A 27,637-nucleotide genomic window follows, 5' to 3' on the forward strand; every position below is an offset into this window, starting at 1 on the left:
GCTCCTTGCAGAGGACGGTGGGGTAATACTGAAGCTGACTGTAATTGCCTATGGAAGCTGCAGAGATTTCTGCAAGATGCAGCTTCTTAAATATCCAAGTGCCATGACCTTGTTTGCTAAGGAAAAAGTTAATTGCCATGTGGGTTTCATCTACTGCCTCAGCATGCTGAGCTAGCTCAGGTACTGACAGCAGGAGAGCTGGGTCAGCACCAGGCCAACATGAGAGCTCCTCTTGGCCGAGTAGCAAAGTTGAGCATTACCCTGAGACCGCCACACCGCTTCTGGCACCTAATTGTCTTCACACAGCACCACGTTAGGCCATTTAGATTAATGTCTCGGACATCCACTGGGATTTCTCTCCTAAAGGTAAGTTTTGGACCACCTACAAGTTGGTGAGATCAGTGCAAGCATTGTGGGGAACTGGTCCAGTGCTGCAGAGCTTCCTGGGCAAGGTTCATGCATTTTGCATGGATGTCCAGACTTACCCTTCCAGCCTTAATAAAACAAAGCATGAATTATGACTGCCAGTCTCTATAGCAACAACCTGCCTCAGCTAAAGACAGCAGGAAGAGGTGCACAGAAGCCTGGCTTTGTTTACACATCCTGTTCTGTGCAGACAGTGATTTCTGAAACATTTAAAGCTGCAAAGACTGCATGCTGTTCTTCAGCAGCTAAGTTCCCGGACCCGTGCGTCCAAGCCATTGCCCTCATCAAACCACACTTGCCTGAGGAAAAGAGGCAATTTTCTGCACGCCTGCCTCTTCCTGCAGTGAAAGGTCACTGGAATGGACGCTGTAACTGCTTAGGGAAAGAGCAACACTCAAGTTTTCTCATTCTTCTCCTGCTCCTTATATAAAAGGTATTTCCTATAACTGTAAGCCACATAGAACAAGCATTTAATATGATGCAAAATGCATATATTCTGAAACAGCGAAGCAAAAAGGAATGCTTCCTACCATTGCTGGGCAGAGAACAAAGCTGAAACATTGACTCAAAAAAATAATAATGTATTTCTATTGCATGACTGAGCCTTAATCACCTCATTCACCATCAAAAATAAAAAATGTACCAGAACCAGGCCATCACACCTAAGGAGGCTCAAGATGAATGCAGCCACAACCAGTCAAGAGATTAACTAAATTATCAAGACACCATTTACTGAAAAATTTGTCTTTCAAGGTGACCATCACATCAGTTCAGGGGCCAGTTCTTTCCTGTAATCTTCGTTGTGATTTTTTCCTCACTCAGCTGACCGTAAGCAGGACTTCCTGGAAGGAGGCATTGCTTCACATACGAGCAGCAGGACCTCATAATTAATTACATCACTGCATACATAGAATTGAGGCTGCACAAACCAACCTAATTATTTCTGAGCTCTACATCTTTGGCTTTATAAACACACCATTCATTTGTAAAGTTTTTCTGAAATTACATGTTTAACATTGCATATACCTGCATGCAATCCTCAAATAACACTAACATTTATTTTTAAGCCTCTCTAGTATGAACACATCAAGAGGTTATTCGAGCTCTTCTTTGGCTTTCTTGTTATGATAATAATTCATTATTTCAGGTACACTGATAAAACCAAAGTGTATCTTTCCCTGGGTTCTTCCTGGGATCTTAGGATGAGTACCAGAGTACTTGGCAGTAGATCTTATCTTTACATGCTGCCCCCAAATGTACATAACCTTTATCAGAAAGAAGATTTTGTTGCTCTACAGAAACTGTGCAGCTGATTTCTTAGAGACAGCCACAGACTACTCTAGCAGCAACACAAACGTTTGTCATATGAAACTATTAATTCATAGCAAAGACATGAAACATTTGAATTTCATGCATGTTTCCGTTTAGTTTGTTAATTACTGTGTCTGTTGCTTTCCAAGAATTTGCTTGTTAGCTGTTTTGGTACTTACACTGCCTGACTGCCATAATTTGCAGCTCCTACCCTTAGGAGGCATAAAATTCACCTTTTTTCACCCCCTCTGGTCTTCAGGGAAACCTTTTCTCTCTGACTAGCCAGCTTTTATTTTAGAAGTGTTCCATGATTTCAAAACCAGTCTGAAAGGATTCAGCAGTACTCAGGTGTTAACAACCCCTGAAAACTAAATCTTCCAGAGAAGTAACATGAGTAAAAATTGGTTGCTACAGAGAATAGATCAAACCCAACAATTCTTAGTCTGCTTTCCTAAGGGAGCAAAAACGACAAAAAATCTTCCATTGGCTCCTCACAGTTCTTCTACTTGGATATATGTAGGTAGTGCAGCTATCCAACAAGTCAAAGGTGGTGTTAAAAAAGTATTATTGTCATTTCATTTGGTACCTTCCTTACCTGGGAAACCCCCACCATAGTGCTGGCTGGTTTGTATGTAGTGGACAGGACAGAGAATATAAGTGTTAAACTTAGTGCTTTGTTCTTCAGATCTTCTTTTATGCTATATTACAAGAGTGAAGTCACAGCATTTGTGAAGTAAAATGTCTAAGTGCTGTATCTTGCACTAATCAAGATCTATTTAACACCAAGTTTTAAACATTCAAGAATAAAAATCAGAAGTAATCTTAAACCAAACCCTTCAAGTGTTCGGTATTTTGCAATGAATGCCTAGAAGTTGTGACTAGAAGTTGCACAGACCTTTGTATTTGGACTAATAACTAAACTACAAACTGTTTACAATCCCAAAAGGTTTGTAGACACTGACCTAGAAAACAGTTTGCAATGCAGTTTCCATTAAGCTGTTCCTTCACCACTTTACATAAGCAGTACAGCTGAGACAGGTCAAAGCCTGACTTCATTCACCGTAGAGTAGCCTTACTGATGAGAGAGCTGCTAACTTCCAAGAATACAATCACATACTTAAAATAAATAAATAAATAAATAAATAAAAATCTGCAGTATGTATAGGGGATATTAAATCGAGTTGCACAGGCAAGTTTTGTGAGATTTCCTGACTTTTCACTGATTGGACTTGGAATCTTCAGTGTGAACAAGCAGACTGCATTATGTACTGGTACATAGTAGTCACGTAAAACTAAAAACACAACCACACAAAAATGCACAAAAAAATACCATAAACATAAAAATACATAGTTAATTTTATAGCCTCCCGCCAACAGATTATGGAAGCAGTTTAGGAAACCTAAATGCTGCATTCTCTGACAAAGCTGATTTGGCAGACCAAGCTGCCCTATCACCAGATGGGGAAAATGACATGTTTTGCCAATATTTTCCTTTCCTTTTTGCCAGCTGCACTCCTCCTCCCCCTTCTCTACTGAACTGCATCCTTTGCTCTTTTCCTGATCTTACTGCCTCCTCCTCTCGTTCCTGAACCTGCTACACCTTGCACTTCTCCCACCTTTCTACTTTTTCCCCTTGTAGCTTTCTGGCCAGCTGCATTCCAACCCAAACACCTCCTCCCCACCTCTCCCTCGTGGCCTCAGATCACCTTCTCCTGCAGGTCGGTCCAGCAGTGGAGGAGAGCAAACCTCTCTGCTCAGTGTCTTAGGCGCAGGAGCAGCCTGCGGAGATGGGAAGGAGCCCGGGAAAAGTCCTGCTCAGCCCTGGCAGCTCCGGGGAGGAGTGTGCTTGCTCGATCTGTGGGGACGGCAAATCATGCGAACGCTGATGAGCCCAAAGCTTTGGTGACAAAGGGTGCGGCTTCAGTTCAACCAAAAAAAAAAAATGGACAAAAATTTAGCACTCTTATGTTTAATATGGCCCTTTTAGCTATGAGCTGACTGTGACTTGTGTTGCCAGTTTGCATAGCTTTTCATGGAGATAGGAGGAAGCATCGCTATAAAATCGAATCTCTCCTCGAAGCTTGGTGGCTTTAAACCAGCCCTGAGACTGCTATGAAGATTTTTTTCAAGAAGAAAAAAAAAAAAAAGGCATTATTTTGTCAAGTCTCATTCTTCAGATATTGGTCCAGTTGCTGAAGATGAGAGAAATAAAGAAGCAAAAGAAGAACAGGACTTAGAAAAAGTGAAACCGGGGCTGAACCATTTAAATCTTGCAGAGGTGTAAAGAGCCTGAAGTGAGCCTCCTTCAACGGGAAATGTTATGCAACCTTAATTATTTGCCATCTGCCTTGTAAAATTCAAATCAAGCATAAGAAGGATAAAATTCTCACCCAGTTATTTTACCATGCAAAACATCTTGGTTTTACAACACCACCAGGAAAATGCTGCACAGCATTACAGCTCTTTAGCCCACAGAGGCTCTGTCTTTATTCTGGATGGAGAGGCAAGACTTTACACCTCTGAGTCTCCTACCTCCTCGCAGCAGCTTAACGGTGATGGACTGGTCAAAATAAAAATGAAGCAAAACTCTGCTATCACCAGGAATGGAATAAATGCTGCATTTCACGAAGGGCGTCTGAGTTGTCCTTCAGAGACAATGAGAACGCGTTAACAGTAATTTATACAGTGGTTGGGTCTCTGTCTTTAAACACTAGATGTTTTACAAGGATTGCTAGACTAAACCACAGCATACCGTGTGTATCTTCAGAACTTTTTATAGAATATGTTCTTAGCACGGATTCTCTTGTTTGGTCAACAAAAATAGAGAAAAATGTGATTGTCAAGTGAGAGCGTTCGTTGCAAGCGGCTCAACTGTGCCACCAGAATATGCCCAAACTTTATCTAATCCTTTGTAATGAGCATTAAGTGCTCCATTTCAGCATCACATAAAGATGTATAGATTACAAAATGGTACCAAAAAGAGAAGAGATGTGCAACGTAATGCTGCAATCTGAGTCCAGAGAGCAATGCACCCTCCACCACACTCAGTCACACTGAGTGCCCAGGCAGCCTGCTCCAGGGCCTGGCAGCCAGGGGCAACAGATCCAGTGGCTTCAGCAGGGGCGATGAGACCTCCCCTCTGTGCCCTTGGAGGGGATGGACAAGCACTGACGACTGCTTCCCCTTTGGGCAAGTCACTCGGCCGCTGTCCTCCAGCTCTTCCCTGCCCGCAGGGATAGGAGGCAGCGAGGCTGGCTGCCAGAGCCACGATGTCTTCACGTGTGCAACCACCAAACTGATCTGGCTGCGTACCAACAACAAAATAGTTCTCACAAATTACCCCCCGGATCCCCAAACAGACAACTTTGGGGCTTAACTAGATACGATCGAGTTTTTGCTTATGTGGGAGGCAGACGCCAAGGCTTGGTTACGCCGGGCCACAGAGCTGAGTCACCGCTGGCACCAGGCCAGGCGCTAGCTGCTGCCCAGGCTCTCTGCTTTGGGGTGGTGGAAGTGATCTCCAAAATGGCCTTTCCTAGAAGGCTGCCCTGCCTGAGCCATGCCCTTCTGACTCCCCTTCCACAGGGAGCCAGAGGCTATCAATGGTGCTCCGCGCCTTCGTATTGCGTTACAAGGGACGCAGACTCAAAGTGACCGACCCACAGAGGTTAAACACCAGCAAGGCCTCACTGCAATTCCAGATAGGGCCTTTGCAATTAACAGAGCCTCACCGACAGACAAGCCAGCACTGACAGCCCCTGCCTTCCTGCTGACCCAGACGAGCATTAAGTTGTAATCGTTCATTTCCTCTGCCTGCCTGTCCTTTAATCAAACTCCTCTTTCTGTATGCATACCTGCTGCACCACCCAACCAGACCTGGACGTTTGTGCTGGGAGCAGAATGATTTCCTCCGGAGCAGACAAGATTTGTCGCCACTTTAACCCTGGACGTCCCTTCTTGGTTAACTCATGTCTCGTCCATTTTGTCTGTGAGAGAACAGGATTTCCATGGGACGGGGCAGGCAAGAGCTTACCATTAATGAGGTCCTGAACTCCTAAAAGATGAAAGCACTTGGGAATGTGACTGAAATAATATGGTACATTACCTTGTTGTTTTGTCTTTGCTCACACAACCTATGTTTTAAAGTCAATCACTAGCATATCCACACAGGCTGCAGCTGCGTAAGACAGATCACCTGGCACTACAGCTCCTTGACAGCACAGCCAGGGAACTCAAGAACATTTCTGCCTATGCTCTGAGCAATTAGGCTTCATATCACAGACACACAACAGAGGACACAACAACAAGATGCACCTTGTTTCTGTCCAATGCACTTTAAAACATTAGCTCCAAAAATTGAAGTGCGAGTTAGCGTAGGTTCTTAAGTGCTTACCTACTGCTGTGCCAGCTTTGCAATTAAAAAAAAAAAAATCAAACTTGTCAGCACTTTTTACTTTCAATAAGCATCTCTCTTCCTCTTAATGGAATATCAGTGCCAGAAGCTGATGCAACTAGAGAGAAGCAGTCTGCAAAGCCAAGCTTTGCAAGACAGCAGTTTAAATGTTCCCTCAACCTTTACATAACCCACCCGCTTGTCTGTGAGTAGTCCAGCAGAGCATCTCCCCATGCCAATTCACTGATCACCTGCAGCAAGAACTCTCCTGGAATGCCCTGAAGCCATCTCCCAGTTCCTAGCACCAGCTGCATTGCCCGAAAGCAGCTGAAGACACCCACGAGTCCCACAGCCTGTGACTGGGGGGCTTCCTCTGGCTGCGACATGCCAGCAGCATCTCCCCTTCTCGATCAGGAGGGCTGCAGCAGACACTATTTTTTCTTCTGAAGAGACTGCACCCACACACTGCAGCACTCCGAGCCTGCAAGCTGCCTCATTCTGTCTTTGCAAATCCAGTGAGGCCACAGCTCTGCAGCTGCCTGTGGACTTCTAATTGCTCCTCACGCTGCACACATTTGTGCACGGGCATTCGAGATGCACCCCAATTCATGTCGTTTTTACAGGGAAGGTGTGAAAGCCCTGGTGTGCTGAGCCCATCCTTGTGTGTTCTCTAAGCATCCCTGTGCAATATCGAGCAGGAGTGCTGGGCCCCAGCCCAGGCCCAAGGTCACCAAAAGCAGCTCTCAGCAGAACTGGATGCAGCAGCCAGAGCTGCTGCAGAAATTGAGTGTGCCAAGCTCAAATAGCAGCCCAAATGCACCCGGTATGAAGTCGGCCCCACAAGCTGCTGAGCAGTTCACAACACTGGGCTGCTGCGGTCCCGAAGTTAAATAGCAAATGGGAAACTGCACAGGTTTCCAACTCCAGGGGAACACTTCCACCACCCTGGCCCTACCCAGTCAAATACCCAGCAGGTAAGCAGGTATCTGACTAGTTTAAATAATCTATAATTAGCAAACTCAAAAAAAAGAAAAAACAACAACAACAACAACAACAAAACACACCACCTTAATAAGGAAAATTACAATAGCTAACCTCTTTTTACATAGCTTTAAGAAGAAACTGGGAAATGTTATCTGAGGGCCTAGAAAGCAGAGAAATAAGAGTATGAAAAAATAAAGCCACAAAGACGCAAGGCCTACTGATTTCTTGGCCTGGTGCTGCTGCAAAGCCGAGTAAAAATGCTAGCATCAGACACGTCCTTGGGATCTTCAGTGAGGTTGCAGGAAACAACTGCTTGAGGAACTGGTTGTAGCTGTCAAGGTAGGACAAAGTGCTGGCCTTTCTTGCTAAATTATAGTTCTCTTCAGGACTCTCATACAATGCTGACTAATTGGGGCTGGAATTATGCTGTGTGCAACGAATGAAGTGCCCTGGCCACCACGGCTCTCCAGCAGGCTGTTGTTTAAGTTATTTTTCTACAGAAACACAATCCTTTGGCAGCTGTTGAGCATCCTGACAGCTTTAAACTGTCAGATCTTTGGGCTCAGGGATCTTCGTTTGGCACCTCCACGGCCTTGAACAACAGCCCTTGATTCCAGATGGGGCCGCATCAGTGCCATGGTGCTAAGCCAGCAAGAAAGGGTTTCATTGCCCTTATTTTTTTGAAATTCCAGAAGGGTCTAAGATAAAACAATCCCAAAGCCAAGTGCTTTCAAACTACAAGTAATTAACAGCAATTAATATAACAGTGAACTGATATCAGTGAACTGATAATCATACCTGCATAATTAGCCGTAGGTTGTTCCTAGCGGTCACCTCCTCCTAAACAACTGTTAATTAAGAGCAGGCTAAATTTAGCTATACTAATGAACCCTCCCACTTCTGCTACAGCTAGAGAATAAAGTGACTGTAAGTAATATTCTCTAATCTGAGGTTGTAGGGAGAAAACGGACAAATCTGCATCCTACACACAAGCTTTACTTTGTCTACATTTGATTTTATGTTGATGAGACCAATAATCTCAAATCAGTGAGACTGGATCCTGAGCTGGGAGTTAGTTTTGAGACTTTTCTTCCTGAGTAAAAGTCTCCCTGATCTTTTATTTTTCCAATAAATAATGTGAAATAACAAAGTGAATTACAGCAGTCCATTTTTTCCCCGTCTTACCAGAAATTAATAAGGTGACTTTAATTTTGGTAGAACTAAAACCAGACTGGTAGAGCTTGTTCTGATTTGCAGGATGTCCATCACTTCGTTCTCCTCCCCCTTTACAGCGGAATAAAGGGGTGTATTTACGTTGCCAAAACAGTACTGTACCACCTCAAAAGTACCTAAATTGTAGTGAATGCCACAGATCTGACAATGCTTGTCAGATCCCTGTTTGGCAGAAACGCAGGTAGCATGCAGCATTGCACACTCCAAAGGATGTGATTATAGGAGAAGATAACTCTGGTAATATTGTAAACTTGTAAAACATTCTAGGGAGTTGTGTTATCTTCCCCTTGGAAGAGTTACTGTTATATCTGGAGGATGTGAATTTGTCTGTGATGCTCCCAGCAGATCAGTGCTAGAAGAATAATCCTCTGCGTATGTTCCAAGCGCATCTCTTAAAGACCCGTCAGTGAGTCATTTGGCCAGGAGCTAATGAACATCACAACTGGCTTTGGAAACTGTTCCTTGTCCTCAACGCCTAATCTGTGATCAGATATTGTAATGATTATTAAGGGACTGCAAGCAACCTGGGAGAAGGACACTGCACTCCAGGTAGTCCATGCATTGCACTGTACTACCATGGGTCAGGCTCTAAGATGTATTCAATAGGGAGATAAATAGCTTATCTACTTCCATATGTTAAATAATTTCGTCATAGCAGCAGCAACCAAAGCTCCCACCCTACCAGCACCCCTTCCTATACCTAACACCTAAATCTGCTTGAAGCCAAGGCACCGCTCTGTGACTCAAGCACGTTCACACTATTCCCCAGAGCTGGGGCTGATCTGGCTGGGGATCTGTAACTGCTGCAGAGCAGATTTCCACTTCATTCCTGTCCGATGCAACAAGACGGTAAAGTAAGTCACGAGGGCAGAAAGACAGGCAACAACTATGGCCTCCTCTGGGCTTATTAGCTACAATCAGAAGAAACTACAACAGTTAAATGGAAACAAAACCCCCCTTGAATTTCAGTAGCGTCATCCAGAAAGTCCTGAATACGTACCAAGCTCACTACTGGCTAAGCATCACTGCTTAGGACTAGTTAACATTTTTCCCCAGAAAAACTTTCAAAACAAATCTTATGAGAGCTTAGTTGTCTAAACACATGCAACACCAGACAAATAATTAACTAGAAAGTGCTCATTCTTCATATTTATTTGTAAACTACTTTCAAAAGAATCCTGCCTTTTTTAACAGATACTTTGCGTGCCTGATGAGATCCAAAGCTCACCGCATTCCACTGATTGCGAGCCAGAAATGATCCCTACCACAAAACAAGCTGGGTAGGACAAAAAGCAGCGGCCACGATGCCCTTAACCCAACCCCAAAGACATGACAACCCTTCCCCTACAGCTGCAGCAGGAGCAGCCAAGAAGCCAGCTGCATTTATGCTCCACCACCGACAGGGAACGTGCCGCCAGAACTTACTGTACCGCAGCAGGCGACCCAGGTTGTCCTGCTCCATCCCACCCTTATGAGCAAATGGCTGAAAACATTTGCATTTTTGCTCCTCACCCCTCTTCTGCCTAAGCCGTGCAAGTGACCTGAAGTAATGAGCGCGGGCTGATTAATCGCTGGATGTGTTCTCTCCTGCAGCGCTGAGAGGTCAGCTGGGGTGAAAGCGGAGGGTGACACGACGCGCAACACGAAACAGCCCTGCTTTTAAGCAGCCACCTTGTTCGCTGAACCAGCCACAAACCAAGGAAGATTTCTTTTCAGTGCATGCACTCAGGCTTACACAGACTGGTTGGGAAACAGTTGCTGAGCAGAACTGACTCAGAAGATGGAGAAAAAGCCTTTTGCGGGCCTCCCCTCCGCAAGGCTAAGTGCTTAACAGCATATTAAAAATGCAGACATCTTAGTGCAGATTTCTAAGGATTTCTCTCCATTTACGTAACAGCTGGCAGCTCGCTCCTCGGTGGCTGAGGGCTTGCTTGTTTTGGTTGATTTTTCTAGCCTTCGTTAAACCATCTGCAAGAGCTCCTGCCTTTACAGCTTTGGGTGTGGAGGAAGGACGAGCAAACGCAGCTCCCCCTAACAGCCACAGACATCGTCAGCAAACTGCAGGGGATGGGGCCAGCGACGTAGCAAACTGCAGCAACCATCCCAAGATGGTTTCGTCTGAGACTGCATTTCAAAAATGCAGATTTCTATGCTTCCAACAGTATGATTTTGTTACAGGACAACTGAAGCTCTCATTATTTAAAATATATATATCAACGATGATAAGCAAATGGAGTACCACTAATTTCCGTGTGAGATTTCCAGGAGCACTTCATTGTTATGCTGATGTTGACGAGCTGGAGACTAAACCCAATAGGAACAGAGTAAGGCATCACTGAGTTAAATCAGAAAACTTACAGTTTTTAACCAACAACCAATAAATATTTTCTTCTCCTACCCCAAAGCAGGTCCCCCTTGCTTCCACGTGGTAGAAAAAATTTATTGTCAAGAGATTTCAGCTCCGACAGTCCCTAACGGACTGCCCAAAGTCCCAAAAGCTAACGCTGAATTCATTTCTAGTTTTGCCATCAGTAATATCATACCCTGTCTTACCATAAAACTAGCTACAGAGTGAGTAGGAGAGCTTTGAATCCAGCAAGGTGATTATACAATCGAGTTTTTCCAAGGTATATAATTACCAAATTCTTAAATCACTTATTTAGGAGGCTGTAACAAGAGAAGGCATGCAGGCAGGCAGAGTTGTGTAGATGAAGCAATGTAAATGTTAATTAAAAGCGCTGGAGAAGGAAATCACACAATCACTCTGCATTAGCATGTGAGCTCCAGGCCTAATCACCATGTGGCAGGGAAAAGAGAGCGGAAAGCAGAGCCCAGGCTTGGGAAAGGGACAAGAGAGGGTCAGGTTTTTTACTGCTGTTTCCTGTCCTCACCCCTTCCACATCCTCCTCCGTGCCCAGGAGACAGGAATAGCAGCCTTTAACAAAAAAAGGGCAGAAGCTGATGCACATTTTACGCTACAGCAGCCTCGGGAGGCTCTGTGGCCACTGTGCCAGCCAGCTGCGAGGCTGAAGCAGCAAGGAAAGACCCCGATGGACATAACCTCTGCTTCCCTGTCTTGTGTTTTTATTTAACAGATGCTTCTATTATTGCAAATGAACATATTTCACCATGACTCGAATGCACAAAGAGCTTCGTCCCAGGACAGACGAGCAGGCTTTGCAGACCGTGGTCACAGACCCTGCTCCAGGCTGACAAGCGGAACGAGGCCACGCTCCTGCCTGTAAGATTGCAGGCCCTGCGGTGTCCGGGGGCACACCTTCATTAAGCACCAGGAGTTCGGGGACGCTGGCTACGAGGCTTGTGGGACCGGGTGTCTCTCAGCAACTGTGTGAAAGCTGCAGAAAGTGACTACCTGGAGCCTCAGCCTTGCTTACAGGTCATGTTTAGGCGTATCGTTTCGAAGCCTGCTGCAGTCATACGGAATGTCGTCTGTGCTTCCCCGCGGATGCATTCAGGCTATTAAAGTCTGCAAGATTAAGAGCTATATTTGCATTCAGTACAGCTGAAGGAAAGACTTGGTTATGATTTAATTAAAGGTAATAAATTCCCCCATCCAAATCTGTCCTCGTGAGACTACCAGCACTCCTGTACCTTTGCATAAGCATAGGCTAAAGCAGCAGAGATTTATTTTTTTTTTAATAACCACACAAAACAAAAACACTCTTCAGCACAAACACACTTTATTTTCATCAGCTAAAAGAACACAAATCAACCGTGGCTGTAGCAGTATCAAGTTATTTCACGAGAACCCAGTTTCCGAACTACTCGTCGGGCAGGCCCAGCAGCAATCCTTCTTGTTCAGGATGTTCCTGGGGGCTGTAAGAGCACCAGGGCTCCCACTCCCTGCCCCACATCCCTCCTAATGCGCTCCGTGCTTGCTCTGCAGTTCGCTGCAGCTGTCAGCTGAAGCTGCATTAAGAAATGGAGAGCAGGGCACGTCACCAAGTTGAAAAGCTCCCTCTCGGTAAAACGAGCGGAGAGAAAAACATTGTGTCACATCACCAGCTTTTGGGAGATTAAATCTAGCATGTGCCAACGCGCCTAACAGCAACCTGTCACTGAAGTCCAGAGAAACTCAGCTTCCCAAGTGAATGCATCTCCAAGATCAGCTCACACCTCCCACACGCCCTCCTATGAGCTGCCCGGTTATCCTACATTTTAACCAGAACGCAGAAACACTCCCAGCACAGTAAGGCATGTTTTCATGTAGGTCTCGCTAAGAAGACACCAAACAAAATGTAATGTGTCATCAATAAGCTCGGTATTTATACGCTTGCTGCTTTTTCCAAGCACTATTTGTAGGTCTGAGAACAATAAACTAAGAACACTAAAGCAGGCTTTGCAGTAAGAGCCTTAGAAGCACCAGATACTGCGAGCTGCCAGTTTCAAGGACTTCTTCAGCTTTCTGTAAAGAATCTGACATCTCTTGAAGAACTTCCATATTCTAGTATACATTTTGTGCTTCAGCTCCTCGAGTGCTGCAGCTGGTAGGAAGGTTGGTGAGAAGGCAGGCACAAGCACTGGGCATCCCCACGGAGAGCTGGCAGCAGCACAGGAGAGGGACACACGCATCCTCGGAGCAGCTGGGCTGTGCCCAGCGGGGCTGCAGGGCAGGATGCGCCCCTTTGAAACGTACACACCACGAGGATGGAGAGCAGAACAGCCAGAGCAGATCCTTGTAGCTGTGGCATTTTGTGGCAAGCTGGGCAAAGGCAGTTAGTTTTGCATTTGGATGGGGCAGGGCAACCTCTGGTTAACTGCTGGGATCCACCTGGGATACATTTTAGCCACTGAGTGACTGTGCTGTGAAAACTGAAGTGTGTGTCAACACTTTGACTTCCCATTCGCTTGCATCCTTTTACCATTAAAAAAGCAGGAAGCAAGCACACTGAAATAGTATGCCCTTTCTCTATTAATCACCAACTGCGTTAAATTACTTCCAGTTATCTGGACAAGAACACCACCACTTTGTCACCATCTCTGGAGACATTACAGTACTTCTAGTCCTATAGACAGCCGAAGGACAGATGGCTTTTTTTTTTTTCAAAAAATAAAAAAACAGTATGCTCCGAAACCAACACCGACACCTTCCTCCTCACCTCAGCCCCGTCCCCCAGACACTGCCTGGGTTATCCTTGCATTTACCTCAAACAATAACTTGAGTTTGAATCCTGCCTTCACTTAGGCAGCTCAAGTGATTACAGGATTTGAAGTTAAAGAAAGACCTGAGCTTCCTGTCTTTCTTCCTGCACATGAAAGAAGTTCAGGGATGGTTAGTTACCACTAACTTCCATATTCCAGCGTAGCACAGAAAAGGATGAGATAGTGCACGAACTACAAGAAATAAAATTAACAGACAAATCAAAATCCAGAGGGATCCACAGCTCTCACACGTAAATACTGAAGACTTTTTTGTTGTTAAATCGGGAAAGCAAACTGTTGCATAAGTCCACGTGCTTTGTGCTTTTATATTACTTTTTTTTTAATACAAGTCCGAAATAGGTTGTCACCTCCAGGTCAGTGATGCATCCCTTTGTCATGACATTGGTTTCAACATCAGGTAGAAGCCCAAATCCTAGCGTGGGATTTTAACTCACTGTAGCCATCTGTTTCAAGAGGATTATATGGATTTTTTTAAAGTGCTAGACACGTTAAAAATAGCAGACAGTGGTTTCAAATGCTTTTTCAGCTTCCTTGTGTTAAAAATACCACCTAAGCTTGAAAGTCAAAGATACATGACCCTATTAATCTGCCGTGCCCATTGATGTCCTGTGATATCTTAAAAACCCACAAACATAATATTCTAAAAATAGATATGTACAAGTAGCAGCCATTTATTAAGACCTTTACATTTGTTTTTCTTGCCTACAGGAAGCATATAAAATCACCAGCTAAGCTTCAGCTATGCACAGGATTTCATTTAAGAGCATAATTTCTAAAATGGTACAATTTAAAAGACCGGATTTTTTTTTTTTTTCCAGGTAGCTTAATGCTGAAGTTTTCCAAAGAACATTTGTTACCAAATCTCAACGTGTTGTTTTGCTTCATGCACTTACCGCACACTTCTGAGGAACAACAAGCTGCACACTCATTTCATTCAGGTGTCTGAATAAATAACTTTTTCTCTAATACGTTCTGCTGCTGAGCAACATGAGTATTTCAAGTCTTCTGTTGCTTAGAGAAGAAAAAAAAAAAATCCATGCAGGAAGACTAATTTTGGTTCCTTTGCTTCAGATGCCTGAAACAGATCTGAGTTGGCGCCTGTTCTGCATACATTGGAAAAAAATGTCTTTCATCCTATTTCTATGACAGAGAAAAGAGCAATGAACTACACCACTCATATTCTGATCTACAGATTCTTATTTTATTTTACTTACTTTTTGAGCAAGGAACCTGTACATCTTTTTGTAGGAAAACAAGAAGGAAGGAAAGAAGCATTGTCATTCCCACTTGATCAAAGAGTTTGTTCAGTTATTTGGGGTGCACAGTGGGCTTCTCACCCTCCTAACATCACCTTACTCTAACCCCAACCAAGAATGCTACAAGGGAAGCTAGACTCCACGACACAATTCCTCATTTTGAGAGGTAACAACAAAGAGACAAACCTTCTATTTCATAGTAATGGCACCTTCAGCTGCCCCTGCTCAATGCCATCTTTCTGCTTATATGGATCTGCTTTGCAGCTGTGTGGCAGGAAGAAATGAGGGAAAGGAGGAGAAACTCTAGGAAACACATTCACAAGAACGTTACTATGTGCAAATCCATTCCAAGTCTTTTCTTTTTTCCCCTCCTTCTTGCATCATTTTGCACAATCTCAACCCCTGCTTTTATATCCCATTTACAAATTTTGGTCCCTGTACATACATTTTAAAAACTGTAGCAAGTCTGGTTTTATACCACTGCTTACAAGTACACCACAGCAGTGGATAATAGCAAGAGAAGTCTAACGCCTCACTTGGTAGTATTTTCTTATAAGAAACACTGAAGAAATTGATACCAGCCCCATATTTATCTTTCGTAATAAAAAAAGCCCCCCCAAACAGGAATTTCCTGTTTAATTAGGTAATTTGACAATTATGTTCCAGTTTATTTTGAAAAATAACCAGTTAAAGGAATTATATCAACGTAAGCCCTAACAGCCTACAGGCTTGCTCTGTTTTCTATCAATTCTCCGATCAAAGCCCTGTAACAAAATCCTGTCTCTGTTTACATCCTTCAATGTTTTTTTATTACACCAGACTTCCCTATCTGTATTGCAACATCATCTGATTGCTGCAGAATTCCACTGCTTTTGCAACCTACATTAGTAACTCCGACAAACTCATTTTCCAAAGACTTTGGCAGTGATACAACAGTTTGAAGCCTTTCCCACCTGAAGGTCCTACTTACATTGCAGTGTGGGTGGTGGTCTCAGCTTGCAGCCATGGTTTGTTCACCTCCCAGCTACTCCACAGCCCAGCACCCCCTTGCTTCCCTGCCTAAATCCTCCATTCCCAAGAGGAAAGGGCTACAACCTAAGCTCAAGAATGAAAACAGGAGACTCTTATAGCCATCAAGGCAAAAAGCCAAGTGTATGCGTACACTAATGAGTTATTAGATAGTGCTAGCAATCCTTTATTTCCAGGAGCACTAAGTTTCACCACCCTCCCTTAACCAAACGCATCCAAAAAACCCTCCAGATAATTCACTGTCGTAATTTGATTTGGAGATTATTAAGGAACTTTCCACTCAATCCACTTTCAGAACAAGGCTGATATGACAGCCATGATTTACGCAGATGGCAGTGGCAGACATCAGATCAGGCACCATGACACGAGGCTACACCTGGAGCTGCTGCCCCCTCCATCTCCGCCTCTCCACATCAGCTCCAGAGCCCTGCATGCCAGGCACCAATGGACAAAAACAAACAAAAAAACACGGCTGCATCTGGCACCAGGGGTACAGAGGGCAACACCACAAAGGGAAATAAGGGCCCGGTGATGATGTCATACATATAAAGCATGACAGCATCAAGCCAACATTAAATATCAGGCTACTCTTAGGTATGTTAAGTAGCACTTGCCATAGCACAGGAAAAAAGATTTTTTTTTATTCATATTAATGAATCAAATGCATTTCCTTTTATTATTTCAGAGACAGCTGTCAGCAAACAAAACAGACACCATCATGGCACGGCCCACAGTTTATGGCAGAACAGCTCTGCCTGAGAGCTTACAGAGTAAACATACCAGGCGACCACTGAAGAGGAAAACAGGCATGCTGCATGACCAAATGAGACAGCAAAAAAAGCATCTTCATCTGAGAGAGCAAATTTACTAATTTTTAAATAATTTTGCTAGGCTTAGTCACCAGAAAACAAGCTAAGTGCTAATAAATGGAAAAACACAAAATAATACTCTTGCTTCCATGCTCTGCATGTACAAACTTGAATAACTAAAAAGATTAAGAGTCGTGAGTTGCAAAAAGCTCTGCTAATTCCTCATGGGAAGTAACTCCTCTCACAGAGCTTTCTCACCACAGAACATCCTTCTCCAGTTGTCTTGCCCAGGGCAGCTGAAGAAAAGGAAATGTTCTCATGCCAAAGTTACTACAACACAATATCCCAACCCCAAAAAACAGTAGCTGTTTTTGCAACCACAGTCTTTCACTTACATAAAAGATTTCATTACAGATAGGCAGGTCCCTTCCTGTTTTGCATATTACCATCCTCTATATCCAGCAGTCTCACAAATTTGACATTAAAATTAATTAAACTGACTGAACGGTGTTGTGCAAAAGTAGATATCTACACTATATATCCAGAGTATACCTACTTAGAGTCCAGAGTTGACTAAAAGAAGCCTGGTGCTTTGGAAAACAATCAGTATTGTGTAGACAGTTATACAAAGCAGGTACTAAAGAAGGCAGCAATTCAAGTTTCTCATGCTTTTAAAGCAGAATAGCGACATATCATCAAAACAGTCCCTTTTGAGCTATAAAACATCCCAAAATAACTTTGCTACTTGCTGTTATCATTGACTGCATAAACCTCCCATTAGATAATGTATCCTGGAAAATCAAAATCAAAAGATCACTGCACTCGGATTACTCTTCCCCAGCCCCCTTATCACATCAGACTCTTTAAAAATTAATCAGAAATTAAAGTAAATAGGGACAAAGACTAAATGTACTCCCTGGCTAGAGATAACTGAGTTTTCTCTTCAAAAATTCTAATTGGGAAGCCATCTGAAAGGATTATTTCTGGACATACGAAGGGTGAGCTGCTTACCTATTTCATCCATTATATTCAGCACTGTACATTCGCTAGCACTGCAGAGGTCTACTGCGAGTCCATAGCATGATCCGTATCACCTCATCCGCACGGCTTCGCTCAGCCTCCTACCCTACATTTAAAAAAATTCAGGCTGGCAATTATGCAAGCTGGGAGGAGAAAGAAGGAGACTTCACGGAAAGAAAAGGTGCAGCCTCAGGAACCATGAAGGCGCATACCATCAAAATAGCCCTTTGAGGTCAAATCTGACCCGCTCTCACCATTTCTGGCCCAACAGCTGATCAAAACGGGGTTTGCCACATCCACAGCATCATGAGATTATATACGAGGGTAGGGAGGGGGAGAAGTCTGCCGAGTACTTCCCTGTGCTCTGCGTCAGTAGATTTGGGCTTAGCCCCTGCTAAGCAGCTCAAGCCGCCGGTTATTGGTGCCGGCAGCTGCCTACCACACTGCCCCACTTCCATCGCGCCGCACGCCGCCGGGAGGGAGGCCTCGGCCAGCCAGCTCCAGCCTGCCCCCAAGTAACACGGAGAAGTAGGGCAGCAGAGCCTCCACGTCTGCCTTGGACGGGCCTTCATCCTTTTAAAATGACTCCCTGAAAATTTCAGACAGCTTCCTGCAAGGATCACCTCACAGCAATACTAAGAAATACTAAGAAACCCACGACGCATTTCAAGATAAACAAAATAAATAAAGATGGAATCTTGAGTTAGCGAAGGATTTTTGCACATGTACACATGCAGACTGCTCTCCTAGGTATGTCCAAGATTTTAGTATTGAAGCTTTATGGCACCTGGCATTTTGTGGGCATTAGCGACTCTTGATGTGCTTCTATTGGCTCGATAACAAATGAGCCTTTTCAACGTGCCCAGTGCGATCACTGATGGCAATACTTTGTCCACTGCCTAGCAAGTCAGTTACTAGCAACTTGACAATGGCTACATTACTTTCTTCATCCTCAGGAAAAAAAAAAAAAAAGAAAAAAAAGTAAAAAAAAAAAAGTATTCAAACTAAAAGAAATACCTCTGAAAGAATGCCATGTTTTTATATGATGTTTTACATATGAGTATTACACACCGTACAGTGCGAAGAATTATGGCTAAACATAATTCTCTTATGAAATTCCCTTATCATGAAAATTCAAGTACGTAACAAAGTAATAAAGATTGGATTCGGATCTTTAGCCCTCCCATTTCAACACCTCCAGCATTACTAACACTCTGGCTCCACATCATGAGTTTGTTAAACCAAGCCAGTGGCACACGAGGGCTACCTCCTGTGGGTGCTGTGCCTGCTGCCCCACGGCCGTACCCTCAGGAAGGCCACAGCGGTCAGAGCTCTGCCCTGTCAGCCCAACCAAGGGCCTGGCGAGGGGATGGGGGCCTGATGCTGCCACAGCCTTCCCACCTACCCATCGCCAGTGGCAGCCCCTGGAGCTCTAACCCCACCTCACCTCTCACTGCTCGGATCCAGGCCTTTCCCTGAAAGCGCTTCTGTCCTCAGCCCTTTGTAGCATCTCGTTTATTCAAATTGCTGGCGCTCTGGTGCAAATCTGCTTCTTCAGCCCTGCAATTGGTACAACTGGGCCTCAGATTTGGCTGGAGGACCTGGTTACCCCATGGCCAAAAGGAGAACTGAGGCTCCAGAGCCCTTCCTGTGAAATTCAGAGCCTGAAGCCGCTTGGTTTTGTGGAACGTTAGGGAGGCAGATTGCTAAACACTCTTGTCTTCAGCTTGCGACTCAAATTACAGAGTGTAAGCATCAATTATCTTTGATTATTAATAGTGAAGTTTAATTATAATTAATTATACCATCCTTGTTCTGATGACGAGCAGGTAACTTGCTCTGCAAGAGGTCCCCCTGAGGTACAGCACATATTAAAGGATGGGAAGCAAACAAACAAAAACACTTTAAAGAAAACACAACAAGCTCATTCAGAACATGTCCAAAAAAAAAAAAAAACAACCACCACAACCCATTGATAGTGACTGTAAAACAGAACTAAAAATCTGAAGAGAGAACAGGTTAAACCAAACTCTTTGCTACAGTGATTCTAAAAATAAAAACCAGTGTTTGTGTATTCTGATAGATTCACATTGCTGTTCGGATCATAAGGCCTGAGGACGTAAAAGCTATTCTCTTACGGACACATAGGGTAAATTAACTTGCTAATTCACCCCCTAATGCACAATCCACTGAGCACACAATTACATAAAAAAGGAAAATGAAATTTCATGCAGTCAGGCAGATTAATTTGTTTGCTTTGTAACATTACGTAGAGAGCTTTTTTTTTTTTTTTAATACTCATAAGTACATCTACTTTTTTTTATTATTATATATTTTTTTTAAACCAAACCTCATCATTCATCCTTAAATGAGTCACATGCCCAGCATGTATGCACGGAGCATATGCCATCCTTCCCTAGCACTGCCAGACAAAAGCTACATTGCCAAAAATAGCCACACAGCGTGCTAGAGCTGCTGCAGGATGCCCTAGATACATTTAGGGCAGGAAGACTGAGCAGCCCTGCCGCAAGGAAGGGTTAGACGCTAGCCTTCATAATGGGCCAGGACTGGAAAGAGGGAAGAAGCTGAATTTATACCTCTGAAGTTAATTTTTAATAAACATGATTTAGTTGAGGTTAAAAGCGACGGTCATCTGAAAGCTATTTCCATGCAGAGCTAAAATACACATGTATATGCACCAAACATAAGGGGAAAAGGGTGCATTCAAATACTTAGAATGTGCTGTTTTTATAAAAAGGCCAGGTAAAGACAAGGGTACTTGTTTGTTTCTTTTAATATTATACAGAGTTGACTCTACAGGAGTACAGTCCCAAGATTTGATGGGTGTTTTCTTTATTCGGTTTCATAATTTTTTATTTTTAATTTTTAATGTGGTTTCCTCCTACTTTTCTCTTTCTGCAGAGATTAGGAAAAGCTAACGGCTGATGTATTTCCACTTCAGGTAAGACCAGGTAAGAAGCTGGATGAGCTGAATAAGTCAGGACCAGTGTGGTAAGTGTTCAGAGGGACCAAAGATGGGTCACGCACCTTGGAGTGCCAGACCGGCCCCTCGTCAAACATCAGGCTAAGTCGTGTTTTGTCTTCTCCAGCACCTCAGTGCTCTGCCAAGTGCACTGGAGGCAGCCGCTGGAGCTGAGGAGAGGAGTGCCCCAGCTCTGCAGCGAGAGGTGCAGGGCAGAGGACAGCAGCCGGTGGCTCTGGCGCTACCCCCGCCTCACCTCCTGGAGGCAGGGAGCGCAGGCCGGGCACGGAGATCGCTGCCTGTATCAACTGACCGAGACAAAATGGATTTCCCCGGATTAGCAGGGGATTGCCCTCCACAGGCAGGCAAGGCTTCACCTTCAGGTGAAGCAGGAGGAGAAGGAGCGCAGCCTCCAGCCGCAGCATGGCTAAGCGGCAGGCCTTGCCACGGGCCTGTCACTCGAAGGGCTACCGGCTTCTCCTCCTCTCTGGAGGCTGTGCCCTCCGGGCTGCCTGGGATCACTGCAAACAGGAACAGGAGGGATTCGACTTCTCTTCAGCTCCCCAAGACAGTCTAGGGCTCCCCTGGGCTAAAGTTCAGCCCTTACAGTGTAAACATTAACCTACATTATCACAGCTTTTATCCTGCCCTCATAAAAGCTGCGGTACGATGGCGGCACTGTATTTGCTTAGTGGGCAAGCTACCGTTTTAACTCCATGCTTAACTTTCTAGACTTAACTTCCATGAAGGTTCAGCACAGAAAGTGTTGAACAGACATGAAGAGAAAGAACGGGAAATCATTCACAGGAGCTGCCGCTCCTGTTGGCCTGCATTTCTGACACAGCTACCAGGTGCCTAGGGCAGCACCAATGGAGGAAGAGAAAGCTGCTTCGGCACAAACCTGTCTACACAAAGAAAGAGAAAGGGGGCTGGCGAAAAGACGTAAAATATCAGAAAACCTGAGAATACCTGAAAAATTCAAGGATAAATTTCGATATCTTTCACTTCATCTCCCTTTAAAGCAGTACAAAAGATTCTGGAGATAGTGTCTTAAAAACATTGTAAATAAGGAAATGTATTTGTCCTTGTGAAGTTTCCTTCACATTTCAGTCTATCAGTATTCATCAGAAGACGCTGATAAAGCATTATTTAACACAGTATTTAGGAACTTGGTCTCCCATTTCCTAAGCCTAAACCTCCTATTTGTGAGGAACAGCCTAATCCTGTGGAATTAATTAAAAACCGAAGTGTCACCACTTCCTTTGTGTCTATAAATATCTCCATAATAAAATAGCCGACCAAAAATAAAATAATTTGTATCTATCATACAAGTACAGGTTTATTATATTTTTTTTTCATTGTTCGCTTATCAAAACATGAATGGATGGATATTTTTTCATTGCTTAATTTCTGTTGATTAGCAGGCAGTCAAATTTGCAGGACTGGAAACTCCCTTGACAAGGCACATGCTCCCACTGTAGGTCCTCACCAAACTCTTTAGTGCGTTAACAGAAAAAGCTCCTGAAAACCTGAACAAATTACTCCCCCTCCCCAGCACCACCCAACCCTTACAAGTAAAAACACATATTTCTTTTCTGCAAAAGTCAGTATTCACTGTAGGATGAGAATAAGTGGAAGTCAGGGCTTCTTGACTGTACTGACTGTACTGTTAGCTTTGCTCCTGGCTTATTATGTGAGTTCTGCCCTTTTATCCTATTCCGTAGAAGAAAAATAATAAAGTTTTTGTTCCTGTTGCTTTTTAAAAGAGACTTTGTGAAACTCTCTCTCTTGATAGATTTATCCGGTGGTAAAAGTCACCCTTCTGGGGATCACACAGGTCTGCAACTGCATGGGTGATGTCCTAGCTCTCAGCAGCAAGCTAGTATGTAAAACACCAAGGAGCTCAATTAAATCACAGCACAGGGACTCTCAAAGCCGATATCATATGTTAAATCACTCCCCTAACCCCAAAGAACATTTTCAGAAAAGAGCTGAGTGTGATGACACAAGACCAAAAAGAACAACGTAAAGATCCCTTCTGCCCTTTTCAGTTAAATCACTTCAAGGGCTGTCCTGGAACAACCTGCTCAAGACATGCTATAGCTAGAACAAGAGAACAGCAGGATAATTGGCTGGCAGAAGTGCTCCACAGTTCCTATTCCAGGAAGATGAATAATACATCTTTCTTCTAGTCCTCACAAACCATTTCCCAGGAACAAGGCTTGTATGTGACCCAGGCAGTCTGAGAAGATTCATCAGATGCTCAAGTGATGTTATGGAATCTCCACTCCTTGGAGACCTTCAAACAGCCCTCTGTGCCCAACAGTGTGATCCAACTGTGCAAAAATAACCATCTTTACCCACAATTACCCATTCAGAACTTTTAGCAAGGGGACCTGCCTCAACTATTAAGAGTTATCCCACAAATGTATGTACCTAAACAACAATGCCGGTTACACTGCTCAGTAGGAAGCTGTCAGGATAGTCATGACTTCCACTGTTGAGCAAAATTAGGAAACTTTTAGTTGCAAGAAGTTCGCATTAAGCAGTAGAGTATTTATGATTCATTAGTAAGAATGAAACAGGGACAGAATGCAGAAGCTTGAGGTGCTGTAATTTACAGTTAAGTAGTGTTAACAAATTAAAAATATTTCCATCTTATTACCACCACTTTGTAGTTCCTACAAATTCAGGCTAAAGAAATAAAAAGTTACTTTCACTAGTATGTTATTACAGGAAAGACCCAAGAACTTCAGCTAGCCATTCAGTAGGTAGGCTCTTTTCTTTACAAAATGAACACATTTTGAAAAATAACTTCTCAGTGCAGTGTCACAAAATGTTATATGTTCACTACAGGGCAGTAACCACAAGCCCTGCTGAAGCACTACCACTCACGTTTGTTATAAGCACCCCTGCACCTACGTGTGACTACACATCCACGGGTTCTTCCAGGAGAACGATCAGGAACTGCACCTCGGGTGCTGGTGTGACTTCCTTCAAGAAATTCTCCTTTCTCCTAGGAGACAAAATGCTGCAGAAAGAAGTCTCTTCTGCATTTAGCAACGCTGTGTGTTTGCCAACTCTTTGAGGAAAAAGCTCTGAACTGAGGAACAAGAACAAGAATTTTGGTAGATAAATTTTAGAAAACACATACTATCAAACACAGCAATTACTAGACCTGTGAAAAGAGCCCGAATAACCATGGGACAGTTAATTATTATTTGATTCAATAGCAGAAGCAGGCACCTCATTACTCTCCAAGACGTTTTTTCAGACAGCGAGGACACTGCAGCCAAAGCCTCGTCTTAGAGCAGTGCCTCATTAGCACAAGTTAGAGTGCTTGCACCAAAAAAAAACAAACAAACAAAAGAAAAACTCCCAAGCCTTCAAAGCTAGCCAATGACTTTGGAGATGGGTTCATTATTAAATAATTAAAACTTCAGAAGCCACACACCAAAGAACTGAGTGTACCACTGTTTTTGTGATGCCATCTCTAAGGCGCAGGCCAATGGCACCAGCACAATCGCTTCTAGCTTCTGTGTTTGAAAGTGCCAGCTTTATACATGCTGGATGACATCCAAAACCCATCATTTTTAACACCTCCCTCTCTGACTCATGATACACTGCTCGCAGTAAAGTAAATGCAGTAGAGTCAAATTGAGTCTACTCAACGCCACTACAGCTCAAAAAGCGCAATACCCTGATAGTCGGGCTGCAAGGCAGTCCATTTCATTCAGAAGATAACAAGACTGATGAGAAGCTAAAGGTTAGATTAGATGATCCTAGAGGTCTTTTCCAACCTAAATGATTCTGATCCTGTGATTGCACCAGTTTGTTGAAGGCAGCTTCAGGTACTAGAGATACACCCGCCCTTGGAAGTTTTCTGTTCTTTGAGATGGATACTGCACAGTTACTTTCTTTCAAGCAACAATTAGACAGCTAATTATTTACTTGCCAAATGTGGTTCAGGTCAATAAATAAGCCAGAGAGACCAAATAAGCAGCATTAAGCTCTTTCAGCCCATTACCATGAGAAAAACTAAGTGCCCTAAGCCTGAAAACAGGAGGTCAAATTCAATACTTCAGAAGAATTACAACGGGGACAAAGTTAGCTGAGCTTTTTTAGTGGTTTTGCACAAGACTTGTGTTAAACTTTCTTGCCAAAACAGACTTCTCTACAATTAACATTCCCCACAGGTAGCACCCCTTCTTATGACAGACTTAACTCTACTCTAGCCATAAGTTACACCTAAAAAGGACAGGATGACAGCTCTGCAAGTCATTTGTGGCTTGGAGAAGAGCAGCCTATTTGGTTACAATCATCCCGTGCAATATGTTAAAATCTCCAAGGTCACTAAGTCTTGTTTTTCCACACACCATTTTTTTAATTCTCAGTTTCAACTCTCATTCAGATAGGGCTTTATTAGAAGACCTTTGGAAAAAGGTTTTAAGGACTGTGGAAAGCAGCCTAGATTTTTAAATGCTAATAAACTGAAGGGGAGCCATAGTGGGTGCCACCTGATACCCCTGGAAGTCTTCTCAGCTGTGACAGCAGACTACAAAATTCAGTGCTTACCTAGGTGTTAACTACTACAGGCAGTGCTCTAACAGTTTTTTTTCCCCGCTGTCTTAGAAGAAAAGTACTTGACTTCTAACAGAGCAAGAAGAGGATCTAGGATCTTGGTCTGCACACTGTGTGTTTCATTTTGCCAAAGCTCGTCATATGAGGGAGAGAGAAAGAGAGAAGGAGACCCTCTCATTGTCCCAGTATGTAAGTGTTCCTACTTTGCTTACCTAGAGGGAAAAAAATTGCCTTTGCAATGCTTATCTATTTTCTTCCTCAAATAATCAGATTTCAGGTACTGGAATATTTGTCCATGGTGGCTTGCAAAGCACCTCTGTCACAGTATGTGGTTGATTTGCTCAACTGAAGTATAAGACGTTATCCAGCATTGCACTACTTAACAGCAGCATAAAGTAAAGGCATTTGGAAGGCAACTTCAGCATGTGGAACTGGGCAGCAGTATCTGCTACATAACAGGAAAGCCGGATCCCATTGGATTTCCCCATTTAATGATCCCAGAGCGCAAAGCAGAATGAAAGTCTAATCTATGCCTACAGGGATTTCCCAACAGCTTTTAATACTTGCACGTAGAAAAGTCTTCTCAGAAGGTTTACAGGCAAAGCACCATGTTCTCCTTTTGTGAAAAGCATTTTGTGTTAGATATATATACATATATATGTTATGCTATGTTACATATGAAACACGCAATCTAATTTAAATACCAGAGCAAAATGACAACCAGATAGGTTGGGTCAAAAGAAAAGGAGAATAGTGCTGTGTAGAAAATGGGAAGTCAGCGCACTGTTGCTCAGCCACAAGTAATTAAAGCTTCCCTGTCTGGCTGTTTTTCAGAGTAATATTCAATAATCCCTACTCAGGCTGAAATACTGCAGTCAGATGGGAAAGCTCTTATTGTAATCACTGTTGTTAGGAAGTCCTGCAGAAATGAATTTCCCATCCCCAGAGAGGGAAAGAGAGATTGTTCCTGTAAAATGTTATTAGACGTGATATTTGTCACAGGAACTTTGATGTGAAAAGGCACAAAAGGCAGTCATGGCAGCACAGCTCTCTGAAGGACTGTTAATCAATACCTGACTTTCCAGCAACCAGTCTCAGAAGACAGTTGCTTTATAACTAAAAACACGCCTCCCCCAAGCGAAGAACATGCTTCTGTATGATGCACTGGAGAAAAAAAAAAAAACAGAACTCTTACTTTGAATTACAGCTGTTGGATCCTGCTGACTCCACAGAGCATCCCGTTTATTAGCATGCAGTAACTCTACCAACCCACTTCAGATACTCCACAGCATCATTATTATAAAAAAAAACACTTCAGAATCAAGGTCTAGAGAAAAGCCAAAGGACAGCACTTTACTGAAAATTTAAGCTAAATCTTCACCGAGTGCTAAAGAGAGCTTCTAGTAGCAGCACGGCACACCGCACTCCTGCTTCTGCCAAGCAATAGCAGGGCCTGTTTGCAGCATAAATCCCTTCTGTGGAAACCTTGGGATCGGGAGCTGATTCAGAAACACACTGCGACCATGGACGTGCTGCCTTCGTTTCACAGGAGATGAAGATGAGTCCCGCATACCTTGACCTTAAAAGCTCCAGCCTTGGAGTGTTGCTTGCTATGCAGATGCTGCAAACGAGTGAAACCTGTAAGGATGGTGATCAAACCAAAGCCTAACAGAAAGAGGAGGCGACCATAAACGTCACCATGGTGCGAGAACACTTTGGCTAACGTGGGTCAGAGCAGCAATCCAGGTAACTCACGGGGAGAGCGATGCTCACAAGAACTCCCTGAACACAAACTGACAGTCATTTTGTTACCTCAGTGCGAGAATAACTCGGTGAATAAAAAGCCTGGCGCAGAAGTAAATAGATGCATGTTGCAATATTTCAGAAAAAGCCAGTTGGAAGCGCGAGAACACACCGAAATGCTGATAACCCAGGCACAGTGTCAGGCACGTGCTGCTTGGTCTGCAGCCTGGTTTTACTGCCAGTACCTCGCTCAGCAGCTGGTTGTTGCTGTCCTTTCTGGTTTACAGATGGCAGCTGCCATCTGCTTTTTCTTCACCCCACTCCTCTCTTACTTTGCAGTTCAGACTGCAACTAAACACAGTTGGGCACTGTAGCTAGATGGCTGCAAAAGCATTTTTTGCAAACTTTAAGCGTTCTTCCCCTACTGAGGGAATGAGAGCGAGGGAAACATTTTTATTTTTTTTTTCCCCTAACAAAAGGGAATGCACATAAAATGTGAAAGTAGCATTGTCTGGAGTTTGTGTGGACTGAAGGCCTCGGATGGGGTGCAGCTTCCTCACCTGACGTTTCTCAGCGAACTAGCAGTTGCAGTTAAGGAGCAATGGCAAGCAAGAGAGTTCAGCGGTTGGTTTTCCACCACACTGCCACTGACATCACGCTTATGTGTCCTCCAAAACAGCTCAGA

General features: G+C 43.7%; 1 protein-coding gene across 14 annotated transcripts in view; it reads right to left on the minus strand.

Annotated features, from left to right (window-relative positions):
- Positions 1 to 27,637, minus strand: part of MAP7 (microtubule associated protein 7) — a 111,008-nt gene that overhangs the window by 64,572 nt on the left and 18,799 nt on the right. The window contains exon 1 of one of the 14 annotated variants that reach the window (XM_084512869.1): positions 17,637 to 17,745. The exons of the other annotated variants lie outside the window; for them this stretch is intronic. Coding sequence (XP_084368995.1) covers positions 17,637 to 17,649 — 13 coding nt within the window. The 5' untranslated portion in view covers positions 17,650 to 17,745. Of the gene's footprint in view, positions 1 to 17,636; positions 17,746 to 27,637 lie in introns of those variants that run through there. 14 annotated transcript variants of the gene reach the window in all.

Source organism: Aythya ferina (assembly GCF_964211825.1).
Source record: "Aythya ferina genome assembly, chromosome: 3".
NCBI classification, from domain to species: domain Eukaryota; kingdom Metazoa; phylum Chordata; class Aves; order Anseriformes; family Anatidae; genus Aythya; species Aythya ferina.